The 25,439-nt window shown below is 43.0% G+C and overlaps 1 protein-coding gene across 2 annotated transcripts; it reads right to left on the bottom strand.

The window, feature by feature from the left end:
* Window positions 1-23,087: 23,087 nt before the first annotated feature.
* Window positions 23,088-25,145, bottom strand: her9 (hairy-related 9). 2 transcript variants are annotated; one of them, XM_030056831.1, is made up of 4 exons: window positions 24,801-25,145; window positions 24,493-24,588; window positions 24,289-24,376; window positions 23,088-24,169 (listed from the first exon to the last, which is right to left on the bottom strand). In XM_030056831.1, the coding sequence occupies exons 1-4, from the start codon at window positions 24,906-24,908 to the stop codon at window positions 23,589-23,591; spliced, it is 873 nt and encodes a 290-aa protein (XP_029912691.1). In that variant the 5' UTR covers window positions 24,909-25,145; the 3' UTR covers window positions 23,088-23,588. The 2 variants fall into 2 exon arrangements, with proteins under 2 accessions (XP_029912691.1, XP_029912690.1); XM_030056830.1 differs by having other exon boundaries at window positions 23,088-24,172.
* Between the last annotated feature and the right edge of the window lie 294 nt (window positions 25,146-25,439).

Here is a 25,439-nt window from a genome sequence, read left to right on the forward strand (position 1 = left end):
AACCCTTGCGATGATTTAAGCTGAAAAAAATTCATTGATTTGTTGGATATGAATTTTATTATCCCAGGTCCCTGACCCTGTCATTCTCTGGGGCAAGGATATATTGTCCATCACATTAGCCAAATTAAGCAGCCTTTAGGAGCATGGACGGAGTGAGCCATGTGTTACGGCTGGTGTTAATCTGGCCTGAACTCCCCACATAACTCTGAATGACACTGGGGGATTTAGAGGTGATGGCCAAGCAAGCAAGCAAGCAGGAAGGCATGCAAGCAGGTTTTTCTCCAATTTGTGAGGTCAATCCTGAGGTAAAGCTTTTAGAATTATGGAACCAGTTGAATTTAAAAAAAAAAAAAAAATCATTTATTTCCTGTCAAATGCGCTTATGCCAAGTGTTGACGATAAAAAAGACCAGATCTGAGTAACATTTTTTCAACTTCAAAAAATGATCAGTGACTTAAACACCTTTACTCGCCACCAGATGTACTGCTGACTGCTCTTTTACAAATGGAAAAGTCTGTTTTCTTTCCTCTTGCCATTCATTATGTTTCTAAACAGCTCATCGTGACCTTGTGACATCATTACTCAAAGATATTAACAAATGTGTTCCCCTTCTTGGACCCTGAAAATGGCATATGTTACCTAGAATGGGCCCTCCATTAATCAAAATCAGTTAGATGCTAAATAGGCAGATCCTGGATAGGGAGCCAAGACAAGAGCAAAGCTTAAACCCCCCCACCCCCCTCCCTAGTCCCCACAACAGTTCATATAAGCCCACTGAAAAGGGACTGATCACCTTGTCTTCTTGAGAGAATAAAAAGCTATGGGAGAGGGAGAATTTTAGAGTAGGATGGAGGGATTTGGATGAAGGTCGTGTGCTTGTGTGTGTGTGTGTGTGTGTGTGTGTGTCCGTGTGATGCCGAGAGTATGAGAGCCCATGGTCAGGACTGGGTGGGGCTTTCTTGTTGGCGACACAAAGCCGTTGCTGTGCAATCAGCTCGGTGTAAAATCGTCGCTCTGTGGCCCTCACAATAGCTGACAAAGGCAGGGGGCTGGTGGCTGGGGCGGGAGCACGGCGACACAGCTGTGAGCAGAGCCTACACATCCCTGCTCAATATGGGCCCTCCTCACATCTGTAGCAGCTTGGCCCCTGCTTCCGCCCTCATGAGGCCCTCAGAAGACCCCTTTGTTGCAAACTTTTTCAGAGTTCCTTTTTAGCCTAAATCTTAAATATTTCATTAGGCCTCCTTCGCCCTGCGCCCTTTCTTTGCCCACCGTTTTGAAGAGTATTGGCAGGACCTCTGCGCCTAACCCCCCCACCTCCTTTAACAACGCCCTGAACACAACAAAAGATTTCTCCCAAAATTGTTTGGAACCTGCTGCTCTTCAAAAACAAGCACTGTTTAAGATTAGAGAAGAGAACTGTGCATGCTGTGTTTTAATCTCTCAAGTTTAAAGAAAGCATGTTTGCTGCAGAAGTTTAGGAAACTGTTAATAAAATGTTGTCTGACTTTCACTGATCAAAGATCCTAAGATATGAATGATATTGTTTATTTAGAAGTTGGTTTTGAAAATTACCAAATGATTATGGTACCACTGTTATTGCCAAAAAAAAATATATATATATATGTATATCTAAACCGCAATCGTACAAAAACATCTAACTCACATGTACATGTACCAACATGTTACGTCTACTACTTAAATCTAAAGTACTAAAAACATTTTCAAAACTTATAATAGGTAATTGTGTCTACTTCAAAAAAATATGTACTAATATCTACCCAAATGCATATCATGCCACAAACATTTTACATATAATCAGTTTAAAATATATGATCAAGTCCTGCGTGTGTTCACTTGTGTCCCATAGTACTGAGATGAGCAGATGAGTAAATGAAGATTTTTAGGGAATCTTTGAGTATATTGAACTTAATAATGAAAGTTTATTGAAATTCAAATATATTCATGACATATGGTCACATTAGCAACATTGAGTGTCATTATTAAGTGTTTTGAAGCCACAAGCTGCTGTATAGGAGGGCCACACATAAAAGCCATGTATAGAGAGGTGACCAAACACTCCCATCCAAATATTAAACACTTGTTAATAACTTTTCCGGCCATGCAGCAGAACTTCTGTCAAGATGGATAAAGAAGGCTGAAAAGGATTTGTCTTTATGCTAAGCTTTAAACTGGCATGATTGGGCTCAGTGACAAAGAGAAGCTTTTGTTAAAAAAAAAAAAAAGAGGAGGGGGGGTGATTTATCCAACACTTTAAGGGACCCTTATGAATAATTCAGTGTTATCATTCAACTTGATGCCCGATTATTATGTTTTTCTTCTTTCTTCACACGTGAGGGACCCCGGCGGACAGGGGGTATCATGCAGGGGCACCTAGGGGGAAGTAATGCGCACACAAGGACAAAACAAGAAAGGCCACAGCGCAGTCACTCCGCTGTCAGCTTGATAAATATAATGTGTCACCAATTAAAAACTCATTGCCATTCTTTAATTCAGCCAGGGCCTTGTTAACCGCTGCCTGGCAGGGAGGCTGCCAGAGTAGCCACGGCCTCTGCGACCAGCACCTCCATAATAGAGGCCCCTGCTTTCCCATCCTTTAAAAACCATGGCCCTTCCCTTTGGCATGTAAATAAGACATTCATTCGGCAGCACTTTTCCGATAGAAAAAAATGACCATCAATGTCTTTGATTTTCATCTTTTTTGCCTGGGAAAACAAAGAATTCTATAGTTTCAGATTTTTATTCAAAAAAACCCTTTTTTGGCCCTTTCTTTGGAAGCATTCTCATGGTAATTGTGTTGACTCAACTTTGTGCAACGTGGGTATACAACGCATATGAACCCTAGCAGGAGTCCATTACAGAAATGCCATTTAGCAAGCTGTTTCTGTGAGAAAGTCAAACGTTTAAGGGTCTTTTTTTGTGCTGGTCGGGGACATGGCTCCCACAGGAGCAGCAGGAGTCCTTTGGGAGCTTCAGTGAAACTAAATGCCTCCCAGGTCTGAGATGCCTGCCAGCTGAAGTCAAAAGTGGTGAAAACACAAGAAAGCAGGTTTTCCTAGACAATGTCTAACTCCCTGTCATTCGTGGCTGTTGTGCTCTTTAGCAACCTTTTCTTTCTCATCTGACACCGGCTAAGTACATGTGACTAACCCTTCCAAATTCCCCTTCCCCACTGCCCATTTTTACAAGGAGATAATTGTGTAAATGATTTTCTAATTTTAAAAAATTATTTCCATCAAACACAGAGGTTTCTGTTCCACAGGAATTTTATCTAAAGAGGATAAATGCTTAATAAATCATTGAGAAAGTAGAAAAAAATTAAGGTTTATGTCTTGGACTTCAAAGAACTGAATTAAGATGCTAAACGGGTACTTTTAGGGAATGCCTTACTTGTGAGAAAATATCATTAGAATATCAGCTGACCTCTGAAGGAAAAGAGGCTTAGAGAGCATAAAGAAAGTCTGTTTCTCTTTCAGACAGTAGGTGTCTGCATTTCTTGTTGAGTCACTCATTGAGTCAGTTTGATGAGTTTCAGTCTCCCACACGCCCTCTATCATATTGTCCCCACAGCGCTGGGAAAGGATCCAGATTTGGAAACATTTCCAAGTGCTAAACTGTAGGAATTCAGAGGACTCTCCACTTAGAATGCCCTATCTCTCGGTGTGCCTCTTCAAACCCATTTGGACAGTGGTGTCGGAATGTGAAATATCCCATTCGGCTCTAAATGAGCCAGGCCTGGTCATTCTGGAAACATTAAAGCCCAGAGCGAGTACAGACAGAGTGAAGTATAAATATCTGAATGAGGGGAGGTCTCCCTCCTCGCTCCCCCAACACCTCCACACCCCAGACTCCCCCAAACCCCCGACCCCCCTCCTCCTCTCTGCCCGCTCAAAGTTCCCTCATTATCCCTGTCACACGGGACCAGGGCCCACTTGGCACAGCCTTGTGGACTTAATTGAATTAGACATACCCGCTTGTTTAGGCATTGTGCGGTGGCATGAGAATCTCCCAGCCATCTCCATGAAGTGAAAAGAAAAGAGAGGCATCGGCAACACTTGTCGGAAGATCTGAGAGATGGGACATTCTCAGGGACGGAGGGGCCGCTATGAAGGACCACCAGTCTCCCTTTCTGGCAGAGTATTGTCGCTGGCTCGGTGCCAAGCGAGCGGTGGGACGCGTCAGGGGCGTCAATTCAACCAAAGCCCAAGATATGACAACAGCCCTACATCTAATACCATTAGCATCAAAACTTTGAAACCCACTAATATCGACTAAGTCTCTGGGGACAAGTGGAACAATTATTGAAGGCTGACAAGATATTATTTGATCAATATGATAAATTACTCAACATATGTCACCACATAGCTTAAAGGAAACATTGGTCCAACTGAGTTTGTTTTTTTGGAGGGGCTTAAGCCCTCAGCTACAATGATGAAAACTAGAAGTATGGCCATATCTTACAGAGGTGACGCCCATGGACACATTTTTGTAAGTCTGTGTTGGAGTGGAAGGCCAGTCCAGATCAGATACTGTGACCTGTAGATGAGGTGTAATCAAGGGACCTGAAGAGGGAAAACTGTGCTGAATTTACTCAGAGTCATGCTTATAGACAATATTAGGATTCAGTGATATTATCAAAAATGGATTTGGGCTCCATATAATAGCATTTGCAAAAATGTACTTGTGCGTGCAGGCTTTCGAGAACTCTTTAAAGTGAAGTGGTTTTCAAATTTCAAAAACACACACACAAACACATACACACATATATATGTGTGTATGTATATACATATACATATAGCGTATATGCTTAAGAATGTACAACATCCAGCCATCTGTTATGATGGTTCTTGGCTTCTTCTGAAACTATTCGATGCAGCTGCCACCAATGACAGCAATCACAGTGCCAGCTTAACCCTGACTTCTGCCTTTTCCAGCCACAGTCTTGAAGCTAACTTTAAAGTCAAGAGTCAGTCACTTGGTGATTAGAGATTTTTTCTTTAAAATGGAAAGAAGCACCCACTAATGTGATTGCCCTCTCCCATTTATCCAGACGGGGCTCTAAATGGGGGCACTACAAGGGGATGCCTGGATGCTGTCACTACATAACGTCACCTCCCTAACCCTAGGGGTCAGGGCCAGATTGACACCATAACCCACGGCCCTGATCCTCCTTCAGCCTCTTTAGAGGTGCACCCGGCCGGCAGTAATACGGCCCGCACTTTATTCATTTGGAGATCAGCCAAGCTGAAAAGATAAGCTCTGAATAATTGGAGCCCATGGACCACGGAGAATCTGATGGGATATTAGAGTCTTTAACTTTCTCTTTCTCTTTATACCCTCTTATAACTTGAGGACACCCTTGTTACATTCAGGCAACCAGATGGGCGAGAGAAGAGTGGGATTATTTGTGGTGCTTTAGAGAGAGGAATGACACAGGCTGTAGGCATTCACGTGCAGTGGGAGTGAATGTGGCGCTTAATGAATCCTCCACAGCCACCAGTGGACAAGAAGCAGCACTGTGTGGACACCAGACAGCCAGACAGCAAACCATCCTGCCTCCTTTTCAGGCTGTCTCTTTGGCCTAAGGGACAATGTTTTGTGTGGTTCCCGAGCAGTTCATTTGAGAATCTGTTTTTTATTCCTACCTCAACTCACTGGCTTCAATTTGGAAAGAGTATCACTTGGATGAATTTGATTAAGTTACTTAATCTTGAACAAGCATTCTCCTCATTTCAAACAAAGACACCAACCACCTCTCAACATAATAAAGAAAAATATGAGATATTAAAAAAAGTAAATTCATATTCACACAAAATCTTAAGGGTGGTAAACGTGGGCTTACCAATAAACTATTGCACCACTGTGCTGTGCCATATAAACACCCCCTCAAGCACAGAGATAACTGGCTAATAGAGCAGTCAAATCTCTCCAGGAGGGCGGACACTGAAAACAATAGCACATGAAAATGAGCTGCTTTGCTACTGTGTTTGCTGTAATCACTCATCCCTCTGTCAAATTAGCATTGTCTCTACCCTGCATGGAACAAACCATGGCACGCAGACAGGGCATCGTTAGCTGCACTATCTAACAATGGGCTGGCGATGGGGAGGCTGCAGAGCTACTGGTAATGTCAGGTCCCAGGTCATCTTGGGCCAGCGCCAGTGGAAGCCCACGCTGCGCTCTGCCTGTCCCGTGTTGTCATAACAGAAAGGTTTTACTGTACGAGCCCGTAGGACAGACGAGACCGGCTGCACACACAACAACAGGACCACACACTCATCTCTCATTACCATCAGCAGCAGTCACTTTCTTCTCTCCCATTCATATGGACTGACATGGACTCACTTATAGTGGCTACAAGGAGCGAAAGCATAATTACTCATCCACTGAGCTGGAAAAGTTACTCACAAAATGTGATATGTTCTAGTTTGGCTGCTATCTTCTTAAAAATGCAACATGTCACATTTTAATATATCAATCCATAACTGTGAATAAGCCATGATATCTTTGCATAATTACTGCAAACAATTGAGGCCATGGTCGAGGTAATTGATAGCTTCTGTCTCATGTCAGTGGCATTGTTAGCAGCGCCGTTTCTCAAAATGAGGACTACATTTCTAATAAACACCATCGCTTCCTTGTTCCCCTCCCTCTCCTTGGCATTCCTCAGTGTGTGCTTGTGGCTAATGATTTATTGATGTTAAAACGCCACGGATAGCACCTTCAAAACGGTCAGCAGTAATTAAACACTGAGTTAATCCCACTGCATGCCTCCTCTGCAACCCTGTTCTTCTAACACATCATATAAAATTGCACATTAGTACACGGAATTGGTGCTGTCTACCAATGTAAATATAACCCTTTTCTGTTTGTGTATGGCCACGTTTTCCCTTAAGTGCTTCATTTCCCTCACCAAAGTCCTGCCACATGTGTTAAGGCTATGTATGTTATAATGTAATCACAGAACGGACTAATGATTGCTAATATGACAAAGGAGAGTGAGTGAAGTAGACTAGAGGAGTGTGTTGAAAGGTGAGCGGCCATCAGGGGTAACGTTCATTACAGAAACCTCAACCATCAAGCCGTTCTCTGCTTTCATCTCCCTGTACTTTAACACAGGAGGCCAGGCCTCTGTGAAACATAATAATCCTGATTATTACAATAACATCAGACAGTGCACATGACCTCAAACAGACCCAATGCCCTGACAGGCTTCAATAAATCTCCAGCCATCTAGTCAAGCAAAATATTTTCTCTGCCCAATCACGAGGGCACATTGCTTCCTGGCCTGGAGACAGTGTCACCCAATGGCTCCTTGTTTTCCATAACCTTGCTTCCTGTTTAACAAGAAGGGGGGGAAATGAATAAATTCACACATTAAGCACCCACAACCGCAGGGCTGTGTTTCCAACGTTTGAAACCGGAATATTTTTCAGGAACACAGAGCGCAGAGTACGCTGATGTAACATTAGCTTTAAGTATGACGACTGGGAATTTGACCAATCCCTTTCTAAACAACTGACAGCTCATCTGTGGCCCAAAGAGAGAAATGATGATAAAAAGGGATTAGGTTTTATTGCTGCTTCATCACTGGTAAACAAGTATGTCGTGCAACTGCTGTCATAAATATCACTACACACTGTCAACTGGCACATGCTGAGGAGGGCAATTTGATATCAGAGTGGGACAGATCGAAAAGCACGAAGAGGAATTGCATAGGAGATATAAAATGAACTGTTTGCTGGTGTAACAACACAGTTTTGCTCCACTGGATCTAATGATTTGATTATCTTCATCAACAAATATCACCTTGATCATCTTTAATCACAGTGATTAAGATTTCTCCTAAAGATTTCGTAAGTGCTCTCTCTTTAAAAACGTTAAAAGCGTCTTAAAAGTGCCTTTTATCCTCTTCACTGGCCATCTGAGGTGGAGTGAGCACTGAATAGACTGCGGGCAGGCAGCTGAAGTGGCTCAATATTATAAATCAATGACGGTTTGTAATTCTCTTCATTTAAACAAAGGGCAAACGAATAAAAAGCCATTAAGATGACATGTGAATTGGCAAACAAACTGTTTAATTTGTGTCTGCAGTGTGAAGGGGGCTCTCCTTCTGTGGGCCCGGGGGCAGCCCAAATTTACATCTGATTGGAGTTTAATGGCCCATGGCTGCTTTACCGCACAGTCACTATGGCAACCAAGCTTTTCTCAAGATTTTCAACAGACTAAAATCTCCTTTTTTTGTCCATTTGAAATGTGTCATGCGAGCCAAATGGGGCTGGGGCTTGTATGTATCAATTTGTTTCTGTTGCGGGGCCCACACTATCCCTGCAATGAATATATGGGCCATTGAATCGAGGCACACAATGGCCACAGCTGATGCGGTTGCCACGGGGACACGCCCACACAAAGGCTCGGAATGATGACATATGGTCCAAACCTGCCCAGTCTGTGGACCCCCAATAGGCCGACTGCATTGATGGACAAAACCCCAAGTTAGCCATTTATCCGTGCCTACTCATTTCATGGTAAAATAAACTTTTTATAAAGTTTCCACAGCCCATGCACAAGAAGTAAACGGCTGGTGAAAAAGCCACCATGTAAAGTGGGGGGAATTCATCATTAAGTGATTAACAAAGGCTTCTTTACCACCTGCTTCTACATTAATACGGACATTAAAGGCCTGTCCTTTTGTTTAAGGTAGAAGAGGAGAGATGGAGGCAAAAGGCATGAAGTTAAAGATGTGATAGAATGAAGAATACAGAGTTTCAGTACTTGATATTCACATAACTTTGTGTATCTGCTCTCACTGGATTGACTGAAAATAATGTGTGAGCAAATTCCACTGGAGATAATCATATATGCTCCTGCTTATTTTTAGATTTAATATTAAAAAAAAATGTCAGATGCATTTGCAGTAATTATGGAACCTAAAGCAGTTTACCGTCTCAAATTCCCAGGCTTTGCACAAACCCAACAACTGAACATGCAAAGCCTGCTGACTTGTTAGCTGGAGAGTAAATATAACTGTTTCCAAGAAAGAAAACACTTGATTTTCAAGAACTGTGCATGCATATTCTTGAGATACCTAAAATAGAACAGTATTCATTCCAGTGGATGCAAAATGAAATCCAACATTGTTGCTTGGACTGAAAATCAGATACTCGTGACACAACTAAAAACTGACTTTGGGCTGAATATTTAGTTTAAAGCATTTTGAGACTAACAATTATATGATGGGAAGATGGTAAAAAAGCATGTTACATTATATATTTTTGCATGTGAACACCTAAGGACACATTTTATCTCACCAAGTGAGGCAAATTTAGCAAAAAGAAAAAAAAATCAATGTATTTGTGTTAAGGAAAATGTAATAGAAAGTAAAAGTTTCTTTGTTGGCTAATTTGTATTTGTTGTTAGAATAAAGAAAGTTCCTGGGAATAACTCAAGTGTTTTGCTTTCCAAATGAACAAAATGCCAGTAATGCTCTCAAATGGTGGTTTAACAAAAATGATAATTAGCACTGGTCTATCAGTGAATTGACAATAGTGTTAGGGGAAATCCCCAGAGAATAGATGCAGGAGAGTAAAAGGCCTAATTCCATTAGGAGAGATAAGAAGTGTGTGAATAAGACATTTAAGAGTTGGCCTGTTTCATTACTCACCGCTGAAATATGTGACGATGTCGTCAGAGGCTTTGTATGGTGGGAGGGCTGTTGTGGTCCATATGGGGACTAACCCTTTACTTGGAAAATAAGACAAGAGATGTGTGTTGCCATGGCAGCTGCTCTACTTTGAATTCAAAATCTGAAAGGAGGAAGTGGTTCCTCTCAGTTGAATTACTAAGGAAATTGCTGTTACTCCGTATTAACAACTAACTTAAAAGTTTATGCATGGTTTAAACTCAAGATGAAAAGGAAAATGCCTTTCAACCCCTTTTATATCACATCCCTGCTCATATTAGTCATCCATTTCCTGATAAAAATAATACAAACAAAAAATACAAAACAAATCAACTTTACATGGGCATGACACAACCAATTTCAACCAATAATATCATGATATGAATAAATCTTTACTTTTAGCGCCACAGAGCTAAGATTCATGCCCTCTTTTCAACACCTCATCAAATTCTTCCCAAAGTTTTGTCCCGAATGTCTGTCCTGTTTCACTTGGAAATACATCACCATACAGATCACCATCTTATTCTAAGATTCAAAGAGCTGGTTGACTGGTGCGCTATGGAAGTTGTTACAAGTCACATCCGATAAGTGCACATCCATCACCTCACCCACACACACACACACACACATATACATTTGTTCCTTTATGCATATGTTTCCTTTGCAGAAGATAGGTCAACGCAAAGTGTCAGTATATGTCAGCTAAGGTGACAGGGCATGAGTGAGAACCGGAAAAAGATTTCACGAAGTTTGATTCTGAGGTGACAGGTCTCTTCTCGATATGACCTATCTATTCCCCCGGTCTCACCCCAGTCACCCGCCTGCCTGTCCCCTGCATGGACGCCTCCATTGACCGCTGTCAAAGAGAGGGACCTGGAGGAGAGCATTACTCTGGGAGGTCAGGGACCCCCAGGTGACCCAGTGGAGCCCTCTTGAACACTTCAACGAACATGCAGTGTCCAAGCCGGGCCTGCCCTTCACTGCCCCTCTACAGTCCAATCTGAAGCTGTCAAACTGGACACAGCCAGTAAATACAGCGTGAAATGTGAAATGAAAAAGTGGTTGGTGATCCATCTCAGTCAAAACAAAGTCATGTGCTACGATGATCCAGTTTCCCTTGATTATCTTAAATCTAGAGTTTCATTACATGAATGTGATACTGCAGGAAAAATGATACAGTTCACACATTCATTGCTGTCCAAATCCCTTCCTTTCTCCATGTCTGACACACAGACACACACACTCATCCTCCCTCTGATCATACGAACGCACAAACAGATTCCCACACATGTGCACGGGCGCACAGACCCCACCCCAGACCCCACACGGCACAGCATTATGCAGAGCTCCCTTGAATTCACACAGAGATCTAAAAATACCCGCGAGGGAGGAAATCCCCACATTCCACAGCAATGGACCTGCACTACAAAGACATCCAAACAATAAGCCTCTCCCGACTCGGAATCATCCCAGACAATATAGGAAGACTCAGGCATCAGAGAGTTGTTTTTCCCGGATAGACTGTTGTGTCTAGGAGTGAAAACCTCTGACCGCCGTCGCTGACTCATGGCAATTGGCCATATGTGAAAGAATGGGCTGCACCACGGGATAAACACATATGTGGAAACCAACCTGCATCCACTAGAACCGAGTGCAAAAGATGGCAAAATCTTAGGAAGGGCGCTGCATGGCTACTTGTTTGTCTGCAAAAAAGACCACACCTGTTTTTAAGGTGTATTTTAAGAGATTGCTGCTCATGACAGTGAAAGCCAAGATATTCAACAAGTGGTAAAGACTTTGAAACAAATGGCCATGGAGTGAACTGTTCCCAAGCTGTGTTTCTCACATCAGACAATGGCCATGTTTCCATGCACATCGAAAATGGGATTATAATACAATTAAGGCAACGGTGCTAGTAAAGCAGAGCTCATATAAAGACCACATTGTGATTATATTAAAGCAATTGCGCCCTATTTCAAAGTAAGAAATAAAACATTGCAGTAACTTAAGTGGAACTGTCTGATTTTATTGTGTAGAAACACCTCGTTTGTGTTCCCCTCTCATTGTGTTATGTTTATGTGGAAAGAAAGTATAGTTTGTACTGGGCTGGACGAAGATGGCGGTCGACAGAAGTCAGCACTTTTGGAGTTTGGAAGTTTATGTTGCACATGTTGCAAGACTTGGATATCATGCGGGTTCAGGACGGGTGTAACCACTGTAACTGTGAAATTTTTAGGAGGGTGGAATTGTCAGAACAACTGAACAAGTTTTGTGTCTCTTGGAAAGCGCTGGAGGCTGCAAACCACAGCACTAGAAAGCTAAACTCAACCAGCGGCTGTAAATCATACACACTGCTTCATTTCAACCTTCACTGTCGCTACCTTTCTCATGCACATGGAATTATGATAGAAAACTGTCAATCTATCAGCTTCATTACACTCGTTGTTTACTTAGTCACATTATCGTGCACAGGGTTAGGGTTAGGGTTAGGGTTAATGCCATCGTTAAATTTATTGTACAATGCACTGAATATGATGCATTGGTGTGCATGTGTTATTCTCAGTGGTACCACGTCCGTCCTGAGCCCTGTGAATGTATGAGGTGCAGCCGTGCGCTAATGTCAGTGGGTGGAAGCCATAGATCAGCCGAGGGAGTCTCTCTGAAGCCCTGCCAGGCTTCATCAGGCCCCGTGGGCAGCGCTGTAAAGCCCAGGTCTCAGGAAAACGGATCCCTCATTTAGACAATGGGGTTTAATAACTCGTGAGACATTTATATGCTGACAGCTTGATGGGCGCCTGCATTATAAGACCCAAAGGATGGGAGTAATAATGCAAGCTTTTAATTTGTTGTGTATTGTGTTTGCTTTGTCAAGTGGACTTTGCTTCATAAAGGCATGTATGTCAAAAGAATTTTACATAAAATTTGTTATAAAAGACTATGAGAAGTATCTAATGTCTGTAACATAATTATATGCAGTTGTAGGTATATATAATTATATATTATAGATGTATAGCTGTTTCAACTTCAAGCTTTCCTTTTTATCCTTCTTTACTGATTGTACTACAATGAAACAATAATCAGAACTTTCAAGCTTATGTTTCCTTCAAATGATACAGATAGGATTTTTTTTCTAAAATCCTATAGTCTATATTTTAAATGAGAACATAACACATGTATTTTTCAGGATATACTGAGTAGTAATCAACCATCAGATATCCACTGGTATTTCGTAGTTGATTGTATCCTTTTCACTAAGAATGTGGAGCTCCAGGATCGAATGAGGATCAGATGAGGCAACACCTTCCGCTTGACTGACAGCTCAACAAAGGCAATGGGCCAGAGTGATTTGTCAATGGGTAAAAATCAACACAAAGAGCTATTGATCGGCAGGAGAGAAAGGGGCAGAGGACAATGAGTGCGGCTGTGGGATCTTGCCAAAGTGATCAATACTGGAGTTCTGCATGAGGGAGCCATCCCACTCCATGTTTATACAGTCAGACACAGAGCAAAGATCAGCCATTGTACAGCCGGATTGGTGCTGTCAGTCAACGCAGGGCAACACGGCAGGGGGTGGGCAAGCACACACACACAAACACACACACACACACACACACACACAAGCAGACAGTAACTCTGACACCCACATCAACCTCAAAGCTCAAAAAGTTCCCACACTTTCGAGCAGGTCAGGATACTGGAGTTCCATTCTGTACCACTTTATGTGTGTGTGTGTGTGTGTGTGTGTGTGTGTTGTGCATACGTGTGCGCACTGCTGCACCCATGAGTATCATCTTTCCACAGAAAATAGGAGTAAATGAATCATCATATCATCTGAACAACTGTGCAGTTAGTTCAGCCACGGACAAGTGTTGCGCTGACTCTGACAGCTCAGCCACATATGGACAAGTAGTTAAAATAAGGCCGCGTTCCTTCTGCACATCCAAATTAATTCATGAGACACAGAGAAACAAAGGCAGACAGAGCGCGAGAGAGAGAGAGAGAGAGTGAGACAGATAGACATTCAAAGAGGGTGGAGATCCTTTAATGAATGGGCTACGACTGAGAATAACATGCTAGACGGTGCCCCGTGCCTTTGTGTGTGTATGTTTGCCTGTGCTAATCTTATCACGGCTCCATGTATTCATCACGCGGCCCCGTCTCTTCAGATCTCAAGAGCAGAGCATGGCTGGAGATGAGTGGTGGTGGTGGTGGTGGTGGTGGTGGTGGAGGTGGAGGGGCGATCCATCCTGAGGTAATTATCAGCAGACAGAGCCACAAGGAGGCTGCAGACGCTCTGTTTACTCTCTCTGTCAGCCCATTGTAAAGAATCACCAAAAAGCTGTTTGTTATAACAGCCCAGATAACAGTATGACACTGGCATGACTGATGTGTGCAGGGTATTTTTTTTTTTTTTCCAAGAGTGTTAACATATTACATGCTTCAAAATTTGCTGTTGTTATTTTAGTGGTATTTTTTTATTTTATTTTATTTTATTTTATTTTATTTTATTTATTTATTTATTTATTTATTTATTTATTTATTTATTTATTTATTTATTTATTTATTCATTCATTCATTCATTCATTCATTCATTCATTCATTCATTTATTACAAAAATACCCACATTTTCAACAGTGTTTCAACAGCACTGCATTAATTTAATTCTACATTTTGCATTATCTTAATTAGATTTTTTCCCCCAGTAAAATCAAAAAAGTGATAGCAGACACTGAAGTACAGTTTATATGTTTTTATATTTTACTTGAGTCTTTCTATTTTGTGAGACTTTTATTTTAAGCCCCTGCATTTCCGAATGAAAAACTTTTTGCTCCGCTACATTTGTCTGTTGGGTGTAGTTACTAATTCTAGCAGAAAATACAAACCAAGATAAGCTCATTATAATGTTTATAGTATTAACTACTGAACAATTTATGGAGTAGTTAGACAACACTGCCTTGAACCACATTCATAAAAACAGCTTTTAAATGTTAATACATCAGTCATTTAACACTCTGAAAGGAACCATTCTTCACAATAAATACTTTTAATCTTGATGATTATAATATGCTTTTAATTGTATCAACTTCTTAATACAGACTGGTAGCAAAGTACTTTTTCATTACAGAATCAGAGTACCTCCTCCACTGACTGACAGGTGAAAATTTACACAGAATATTATTGAGCAGGGGATAGGTACTTCCTCTCTCTCCTGTAAAATTAGTCAAAACCTATAGAACTTAAACTTTTCAGACTCCAAGCGTTCAATATATTAATGTAAAATCCAGCTACAGCTGAAGCTACATCATGCCAGATTACCATTACAGTTTAAATGCACAAAACATATGAAAATGAGCATGTTTTACATTGTAATCTACTGTGGTTTCCTGTATGACAGAGTATAAAAAAGTAATGTTTCACTACACTAGTCTGGTTTGACAAATATCATAAATACATATGGACAGAGTGCTTGGCTTCTTAGTAGCTTCTGTAGAGTATAAAATCAGATTTAAGTCATTTCCCTTTCAAAATAAATATCAAATTGGCGTGATTTTAGTTTTCAGGGGACCTGAATTCCCAACGATGGCAAAGCCTGATCTAGAAGTTTTACTAGAGTGCTGTGCCCAAAAGATAATTAAAAATGGAAACTATAGCTACTTGAAATGTGAAAAAAGTTACAATGTCTCCAACAACCATTGCTTGTGTGTGGTGTGTGTGTGTGTGTGTGTGTGTGTGTGTGTGTGTGTACCCAGCTGCATTCTCGGCTCTCTTTGTCCATTCTCCTGGCGCATTTGTTTGGAGTGAGCCCATCCACTTATTGACACTTGTCTCCCCTGCCTCTTGCATGGGAATCCAGGCAATAAAACCATGAGTGGAGCACACACTGTTCAACAGTTAACATAAGAAAAACAAGAGCAAAGAGGATGAGTGTTTACCTTCCCAGGGCATGAAAAGAGGAGGAGAGGGAAAAAGAAAGAAAAAAGAAAAAAAAAGACAAGGACTCATCTCATAACTCTGACTCCCTACCACACGCAGTGCAACGACACTCACACACACACACACACACACAAACACACCCACTCACTGCTTACGGTACGGTCACAGCGTCTGCTGAGCAGTTACCGTCCAAAACCATATGTGGGGAAACTGCATGATAAAGAAAGGAAGAAAAACAAGTTGATCTTTTGACATGGCGAGGGAAGGAAGGGCTCCACTTTTTGAAAGGTGGTGGCATCTCTTCAAATGCTGCTCACATCTGCTTAAAGGATTTGCTACAAAATCCCTGTGCACCTCTATCCTGAAATACCCCCGCCCCCTCGATGTGTGTGTGTGCGTGTCTGTATGTGCCAGAGACAGACAGACACACAGACAGACAGACAAAGAACCTGTGAGATGGGACCAGACACCAGGACATCCTGTTTAGGGGACAATGACCCCCCCTGCTCTACAGTGCTAAAGTGATAATGCCCTTACAACTGAGCTGCTGTCACCACCGAGCTTAGCCGGCACAGGTCTCAACACACTGGCATGAGCAGTCAGGAAAGAAAACTTTTCATCAGCCACCAGAACTGAATATCCTTTGGTCAAATAACGTCTAAATATAAAGCAAACAGTAAGAATTTCCCTGCTCGTCTGGTAATAACGGGATAGGAAACTGTGCAGAATGCCAACTTTGAAAACGTTTTGAATTGTCTGTATCGTAAACAGTTTCTTGCCTCAGTATGCCACTTCCCTTGAAAAGTTTTTTTTTTTTTTTTTGTTAATATAAGGAAGAGTTTTGTTACAAAATTAGATATTAAGCATTAAAAAAGACATTTGCTCTCCCATGTTGAGTGCTGACATTACAATTAAGCACAAAATGAGTTAGTATTTAATTTACACATCATCTTAAGATAAGATTTGCTTACCAAATAGTTCACTTTCTGCGGACAGAAATATTGCCTGACAAAAACAATGTAACAAAATGGATATATAGGACCCTTTTTTATGTATCTCTCTCTCTCTCTCTGTCTCTTTCTCCCTCTCTACCAGCAATATTGACCAATGAAAATGACTCAAAAGGTGATGAGATCTACAGGATCAAACCGTGAATTAGGGCACAGGCTCTTTCTCACACTTTCTCCCAACCACATGATACGCATGTACTTCGCACCTTAACACACCATGTTTCTTTTCACACTCCCACCCACACAAACACGTACACACACACACACACACACATACACCACATACATACACACATGCACACTCACAAACAAACATATGCACACTTCAAAAGAGAAAAAGAGGGGTACGTAGGAAGGGAGAAAAGAGACAGACAGACAAACACTCACACACAGACAAACAGAAGATACTGGCATTTTGATAACACATACGTGAGTCAGATCACAGTGTGCGAGTTGTTCTTTGGTGACAAAGTTTGGAAATGTGGAGAGACATAGAGTGAGTCTCACACACACATATACACATATACATACACACACACACTGAGCAAATGTCCTGAGAGGCTTGTCAACACTAGGTGGTGGTATTGAGTGATCTATTTTCATTGATTTGAACTCATTAGTGGTATCAGCGGTTCATTTATCAGAGACAACACTGATCACTATCATTTAAGATTTCTGCTGATTTTGGATTAAGATCCTTTTCCTTGTAATCACAACAACAAACTGCAACAAAATATTATTATGTTTTTAAGGCTTGACATCCCTCACTGTATCCCATGGACAATAAAATTAATTCTTAAAGGCCATGTATGCCAAGTTTTTTTCTTTCACAGCTTTAAACATTAAGACACCATCAACTAATTATTTACCTCAGCAGTGCTGCTGCACTCTTAGCCAAAGCCAAAATAGAACAACAGCTGCCAAGGCTGCAGGGGAGAGAGAAGGTTTCCCCGTCAATAGATAAAAAACATAAATATAATGTGTCCGGATTTGAAGGCAAGGCTCCTTCAAGGCCACCTAGGAGTCTGCGAGGAGTATAAATACATGGCAGGACCTCTAGCCCTGTCAAGAGGGCCCTTCATTTTCTCCTGTGGAATCTGCACCACTTGCAAAGAGGCTATGAGCCGGACCTCATGCCTTGAAACTGGAGAAGCTGCTGAAAAGCCAAACCTGGCCTCAGAAATACGTTCTGCGGACAAGCGGTGGGGATCAACAGGACCCACATGGCACCCGGGCCCTGTGATATTTGATCGTGCTGGACGCATCCCTGTGTGTCTGCCGACCCTGCCTCACCTCCTCTGCACCCCAACACCTCACACCCTGTCCTGGGGATAAGTGGTCCCTTACTATAAATACCAAGATGTGATGGGACTGTGAAGAGAGGTAGAATGGAGAAGGTGGTGGGAGGCTAATGGTGAGGATGGGTAAAACATATATGATTGAGTGGCCACCTGTTAATAAGGTGTCTAGGAGCTAAATGTGAGGTGACATTAAAAAATAAGCTCTCGGATATTTATCTGTACCCACCTGCTTACCCCCTTTAAAATAAACATGTGTGGACATTTCGACATTGCACCATGAGCTTGAGACAACGTTTTGTACTTTCCTGAGTTTCCACACCTTCTTTAATCATATCCCCACCCCTTTCCAGCCTGTCTGTCTCCTTGTCCTTAACCGTCTCTCCTGCTCACCAAATCTTCCTCTCAGGAAAACAGGTGCAAAGAGAAGGGGTGTCCAGAGCACACACACACATACACACACAGAGACACACATCCTTCAGCCCTCCTGCTTGTTCCACCCCCGCCTTTCTCTTACCAGACGCTGCAGCCAAAGCATGCAGAACATTTCCTTCTGTCCTCATATGTGCAGCGTCTTCAAATTGAAGTGCAAATATAGCCAGACATCCATGTGAAAGTCATCACAGTTGAGCTCCAAAACAATCCACCTCCGAGGGGCAGTGGGGTGGCACAGCGAGCAGGGAGACAGTCCAACAACTGGATGACCCGGGTTCAAGCTCCTGAGTTGGCAAGCATCCACCCTTTAAAGTGTCCTTGAACAAGATGCTGAATCCTGACCAGCTTCAGGGGTCCTCTGGCCTCCCTGTGAGCAGAGGAAGATTTTCCCTGTGGAGATCAATAAGTATCACATTATTATTGTACTCTCCCCCCTGTAGGCCTATTCATCCCCCAAATGGACCACAACTGTGGGCGCTCCAAGCAAAAGGCTCCTCGTGCATAAAGTATTTTGCTTGAAGGATCTCGAGAATAATATCCTCCTTGTGGTCAAAAGAAATACTGCATTGATGAAACCTATATCTCCCCACCAGATCTCCAAACCCAGCTATGTGCCATGGTGTGCCAGGAGCAAGCAGCTTTTCACTCTAATTAAACTCTACACCAGGGGATTTCACTGGTTGGCATACTTTCCAAAAGAGTGGAGGAATTTATCAGTGAAATCACCTGCATACTCCTGGCACCCCATGGCACATATACTTGCCTATTCCTATTTCTGGAGCTCAATAATGTATTATGCCTGACCTCAGGAAATCTCTTTGATAAACTCTATCTGCGGTAAAGGCATATTTACTGAACTGGCAAATGTCTCCCTGCCCATTTACAAATATGTAAATGGAAGGGGGGAATTAAACCACATCAAAGTGAAACAGTCCCAGTTATAATGGGTGTAAATATTTTATCAATTTGCCACACTTCTCTCAAACATCTGTCACTCTAACACTTCCCAAAAAAACATGACAAAGGGGAAGTATTTGAAAAACAATAAGACACTGATTTATTGGGCAGACTGACAACAGCTGGACAGCAGAACAGCACTTTATACTGTCTCCTGCTGTGGTTATTTAAGTAGGAACTTTAAGTCTGGAGGAAGCAGATATAGAGCTATATTTTTACCAACAAATAGGCAAGGCCAAAAACGATAATTAGTGTTTAAAATCGTTAGTCACCCAAAGTCATGAAACCCCACATCTGGTCGCCTTTTGAATGTGTGTCAGTCGGTCAGACTATACATGACTCAAGACTGCTCCAGTTTACAGTAAAGGGCAGAAAATGTTATATTTATCAACACGTTAGGCCGCTCTTCATCTCGGAGTCTTTCATGTCTGGGGTTCTTGGAGTCCCTCAGTCTTAGACGATGTTACACCCACTGTAATTTGTCTATACTGTAGAAACTGCATACAAATAGCTGAGTTGACAAAACAATGCAATAATAGCAATTGTGAATTTGGAGGGAAAAGTGATGATAAAAGATGGCGGCAACATTTTGCGCGCATTCCTCCATTGAGTCGCTAATGAGAATGATAATTTGCGGCCAGGCTGACAGCCCCCTTCAATAGTGACTTCTCCCAAGGGACCTGATGGCTCTACTCCCCAAGGGACACACAAACACTCTATGGGAATCCTATTCATCACTAGAGAGGGATTCCCGCCTGTTTAAATTTTACTTTACACTGTCTTAATCCCACAAATATGGAGTGAGAATATGAGACTTAGCCTAGTGGTTTGATTCCCTTTAAGGTGACTCATTCTTTTTAAGGTGCGTGCACTTTAGGCCTAATAAAAGACAGCCTATAACCTAGGCTACTGCGTTTTTATTCTCATCACATCATTCTCACCATTTACCTGAAACTGTGAAGTAGCTAGTTTACACTCTTGCACTACCCGTTTTAGTTTGCAAATCTGTAAATGGAAACAACGCCTCTTTTTCTATGCATTTGCTGCAGCCTGTAATTTTCAGCAGGGCCTTTTATTTATCTTCTGTTTTTGTTTTTGTCTCACTCTCTATACCCCCACTGCTGCCATGACGAATTTTCCGCACTGGCTTCATGAAAAGTTCGTAATCTGATTTGATCTAGGCGTTATAAGTTCAATTTACCTGAAGTCACGTGGTGCATGATGTTATTATTTCCACCCCATCTGCGCTGTTGTTATAATTATTATGAGATTTGTCTCTGTGAGCTTATCTGCCTTAATATTTCCAAACACACTAAGGCCTGCCGCGGCAGACTAACAGCCAACTTGTTGCCATATAAAAATAGGATGGACTCAGTCAACCTCTCCCGGGAGTGTGTTGCTGGAGCCGAACCACCCCGCCCCATGTTCCCTCATGTTTACACCGGGCCAGGCTCGCTTCTTGGCGGCCACGCGTGTGTGTTCGCCTCCTCACCTCCGGAGGACGGCTGCGCGACCCGGCCTGCCAGCGGGGATTTACTGACTGGCGCTGTGCCCGGCCGCAGGCAGACTAGTTCGCTCGGTTCTCACGACCTCAGCTCCACAAAGGCATCTCTGAACTATTAACTCAGACACGAAGGCAGTAGGAACAACCGCAGAACCCACACACACTGCCAACTAGTGTTTCAGTATGCCTCCGTGCAGAAGGCAGCCTCTTTACACACCAGCAGTGCAGTTTCAGAATACCATTTACAGACAGTGTCATCTGCAGGGCACCGACAGTCAGCAGGGTAAAAGTGAGAACGCAACTACACAAATTAACAATGGAGAGCATGCCTAACTGTTAGAGGAAGTTTACCCTTGGAGATACAGATGGTGCACTTCCACGACCTATCTTTATTACTGTAATCAGCTGCAAAAAAAAAAAATAAAAAAAAAAATATCCATGTCATTTAGCCTAATCTGCTATTGAGTCCTGTAATCTTATTTTTTTCTAAGGCTGTAAAACCTTGCCAGTGGGTGACATATTTACTCTTGTTTCCAATGCAAAATCAGCTTGTTTCAAAAAATGTCTTGAACCACAGGTCATTTTGTTGATAAGCTGCCAGTGGAGCAGTATAGCCTTCAGCCCTGTTGCAAGATAGGTCCGCTGTTTTCTGGAAAATCCCCGACACAAACTGCACTGGAAACAATTGGAGCCGGGCTCACCCCGTTGGCAAGGCTGTTCACTTTTTTTCCCCTCAACAAATAAGATTTTACGCCTCAATATAATACTAACACACTTTTTAAGAAGGATATTTTTTGCAGTGTAGGCTATTTGCCCATGGAATTAGCTTACCTATAAATAAAGCCTGTAAATATTTTGAAGTGGAAAAGGCACTGGATTATTTACCTGGCAGGCCGGTGGCCAGGGTTTAAATACACCTTCAAACTGGCTTACTTTAGGCCAGTGCCAGACATGCGCGCTGGCGGAGTATTAAATGTTGAGGGGCTTTGACCGGCGGCCACCAGGCTGTAACCTAATCCCAAGTAAAGGGGCCCGCTGACTGCAAGTGGCTGACACACGGCTAGCGCCACGCCGCCCCACACAGAAACACGTCCCGGTTCCGGACCCCACTCACTTGGGGGAGATAAGTTTACATCCCGGGATAAAACAGTGAGTGGTGGGAGAGGGGCGGGGTCCGGGAGAGACTTTAAGTACATGGTAAAAATATGAAGAGCTGTTCAAAAACCACCTGACCAGATATTCCAGCCCAGCCAGATAGTCATGGGCATGGAGGAAGAGATTCGCAATGTAATGTGTGGGTGAATAGATAGATAGATAGATAGATAGATAGATAGATAGATAGATAGATAGATAGATGCTTCATGGCAACCACCTGGTTTCATATTCAAATGCTGTGAAAGGGGAAAGTGTGTGTGTGTGTGTGTGTGTGTGTGTGTGTGTGTGTGTGTGTGTGTGTGTGTGTGTGTGTGTGTGTGTGTGTGTGTGTGTGAGAGAGAGAGAGAGAGAGAGAGAGAGAGAGAGAGAGAGAGCTCAAAAACAAAGATAGAGTCGGTGACATTTTATGTTGGAAATAAGGATTTTCTAAGACTATCATAATTTTTTAAAAGTTTTAATTTCTCACCACTGAGGTGCTTTGATCCATCCCGTCCTCCTCCACTTTTTCCTCCATTTTTTTTTTTTTACCCCACCATGGCACTATAAACTCTACAAGTTCCCTCGTTTTCCCTCCATTGAGCTGCAGGCCCATTGGGAGTGGAATTGAACAATTGATACACAAAAGGAAGCGAGGATCCTTCCATATTCTCCTTTCAGTGAGGCAATCTGTTAGTGACATTAACCCCTGAGCGCATTTCCCAGGCTCATGAATAGGGTTTAAGACTTCTTAAAGCTCCCGCTGCATACAGGATGAGACCCTTTTCAAACTTTTAATTACCTTTATTGCAATAGAAAAATACACCCCCATTGTCCCCTCATTCTGCACTGGACCAAATTTAAGGAAACTCCCGCCAAACTGGTGACAAGATGGCCAGTTCTAAGCTTGTTGATAAATTATTAGCCTATACACTTCCATACTGGAAAGAGGAGAATCAATATAGACTCGTTTTGGATGGATCTGGCATAGTTGTAAGCATGTGTAAAAGTTTTACTCCATGTGACTCAAGTAGTCTCTTTCCTCACCCTAAAAGAAAGGATACATAGAAATAAACAAGGTGTAGACAAAAAAGTTACTTTCTGAGATCTGATTTATTTGAACAATGGGTCATCGCCCAACTTCAGTTTTTTTCCCAACATAAAACAAAGAATATAAAACACAGCTTTGGTATAACAATCAATAACAACTTTGTACAAAACTAAACCTTTTCATAAAAAGTACTTCATAACAAACATATCCTGTAAATCTTCAATTGCATGTACAGCATATTTATCACCGACATCCAAATTTTGGAATCAGACAATAAATCGTATATAAACCGTATGCCATGTTCAACAAAGGCAACCCGTGTTCCATACAACGGAACTATGACAACTATAATGCAGCGGTAGTGGTTAAGAGTGACCGTCCCATAGAGAAAAAGTCACAGGTTGAATCCCCCGTAACAACCACGTGTCCTGTGAAGTGTCCGTGCTGAACCCCTGTGGCTGCTCATCTCTGAATGAGAGCCTCAGCTAAATGCCTAAAAACTGTAAATGTAATGCAAACCGCTTTCACGTCTGTCTCTAAATTGTCCCTTATGCAGCCACTTTGGCTACCACGGCCGCCACACAGGCTCGCTGCTCTCCGACCCAGTGCTGACCCCGACTGGGCTGACCGCCTGGGACACCCCGGAGAAGGACGTCATGCCGTGCACTGGAGATGCTGCTGTGGGCGAAGAGCTGCCGTGCACCGGACTGGCGTTGACCGCAACAGGCACTCCTGCGTTTGCGTACAGGGGGATGACGGGGGCGGTGGCGGACGCAAATGCAGGGTTAGGAATCAAAAATGCAAACTGTCCGTCGGTTGCAGGCACCAGCTGGAACCCACCGAAGACCTTAGGGGACACGGCTTCCGTCGGGCTGAGTTTGGAGGCCATGGAGGCGCCGCTGATGGGCAGCGTGGATGGGAGCTGCACATGCAGAGGCTGCGCCAGGTGCGCCTGCTGGGAGGGGGCCTGCTGCGGGTAGTTCATGGACATCATCTGGCCCATGCAGCTGGACAGGTGGTTGAGCAGCCTGGACCTCACCTCCGCGTTCACCCCCTCTGAGGTGGACAGGAAGCGGGTGACCTCGTTCATGCACTCGTTGAATCCAGCTCTGTATTTGCCCAAGACGGTGGCGTCTGCTGACATTGCTGCTGAGGAAGACAGGAGGAAAAATTAATTTGTGCATTTGCGACTCTGAGATTTCCAGCTGCTGGTAGACAATGATAATGCAGTTTTGTCTTTGTCTAATCTGATCAAATGAACTTACCAGTCATCTGTACGCGCTGCAAGTTCCTCAAGTGCTTCACTGTCATCTCCAGGATGTCTGCTTTCTCCAGCTTTGAGTGTCTGGAGCTCTGTGGGAGAAGACAGATTAATAAGTATTCGTTCAAGGCAAGAGACAAACATCACCACAAGAGCCTGCTGATATACACTGAAAATGCAATTCCCTTAAATTCCAACTTCAACTTACATCTTTTTTAAGTGCGTCCAGGATGAGTGTCTTGAGCTGCCCAAGACTTTCGTTTATTCTTGCTCTCCGACGTTTTTCCATGATAGGTTTGGATGACTGTGGGAAAAAAAAACACAATACCGCATGAATTTCTTGTTCACCTGCATGTCATGAATTGCAAATGACTTGTGTCACAGTGTTTAACCAGATGTGGTTACTATACTGGTTGCAAGTTGCAAACACCGAACTATAGTTAAATCACAGTTAATCACAAACAATGCACTTAAAAAAAAAAAAAAAAAAAAAAAAAACTTCTCTGAAATTCTTACCTTTCTATGCTCGCTGGCATTTTTGGGCTTGTCCGGCGTGTGTGATCCGTTTGCAGGGGCACCGGCAATAGGAGATGCCGTCTGCTTTTCCATGGTGTCTGCTGGCATTATTGATGAAACAAGGGAAAATAATACAGTATATCCTCTTTGGAAGCGGCGGGTGCAAAAAAAATAAGACAGAAAATCAAGTTGGAAACGTCTCAAAGTTTCTCTGGGTGTGTGTCGGTGTAGGTCGGTCGGGTCCCGGCGATCAGGCTGTGTGTGTGCTGTTATCACTGAGCTGTCATCCGAGTGTAGGAGCGCGTGGTGCGCCGGGGAGGGCGAGGCTCTGCTCTGCCGCCGACACACGCCGCCGCTACTTATAGACGGCTCGCGTGCTCCCGGTTCGTGTGAAACCCTCTCTGCATTCTTTCCCACACTCGCCTCAGCCAATAGGAGCGAGGACTCACCCACTGGGCGCGGGGCAGACCGCTGATTGGACAACACCCCCGCGGGCTGTCAGTCACGCGCTGCTCAATCAGCCCTGGAGGGACAAACAACAAAGCGGAGCGAGCGCAGCGGCCGGGCCGGGCCGGCTGGGAGGCGATAAGGGGGGAATTGGGGGAATGCGCTGGCTGTTTGCTTCCAACTTTGCCCCGT

The sequence above is a fragment of the Myripristis murdjan genome, chromosome 7 (genome assembly GCF_902150065.1).
Source record: "Myripristis murdjan chromosome 7, fMyrMur1.1, whole genome shotgun sequence".
In the NCBI taxonomy this organism is placed as follows: Eukaryota; Metazoa; Chordata; class Actinopteri; order Holocentriformes; family Holocentridae; genus Myripristis; species Myripristis murdjan.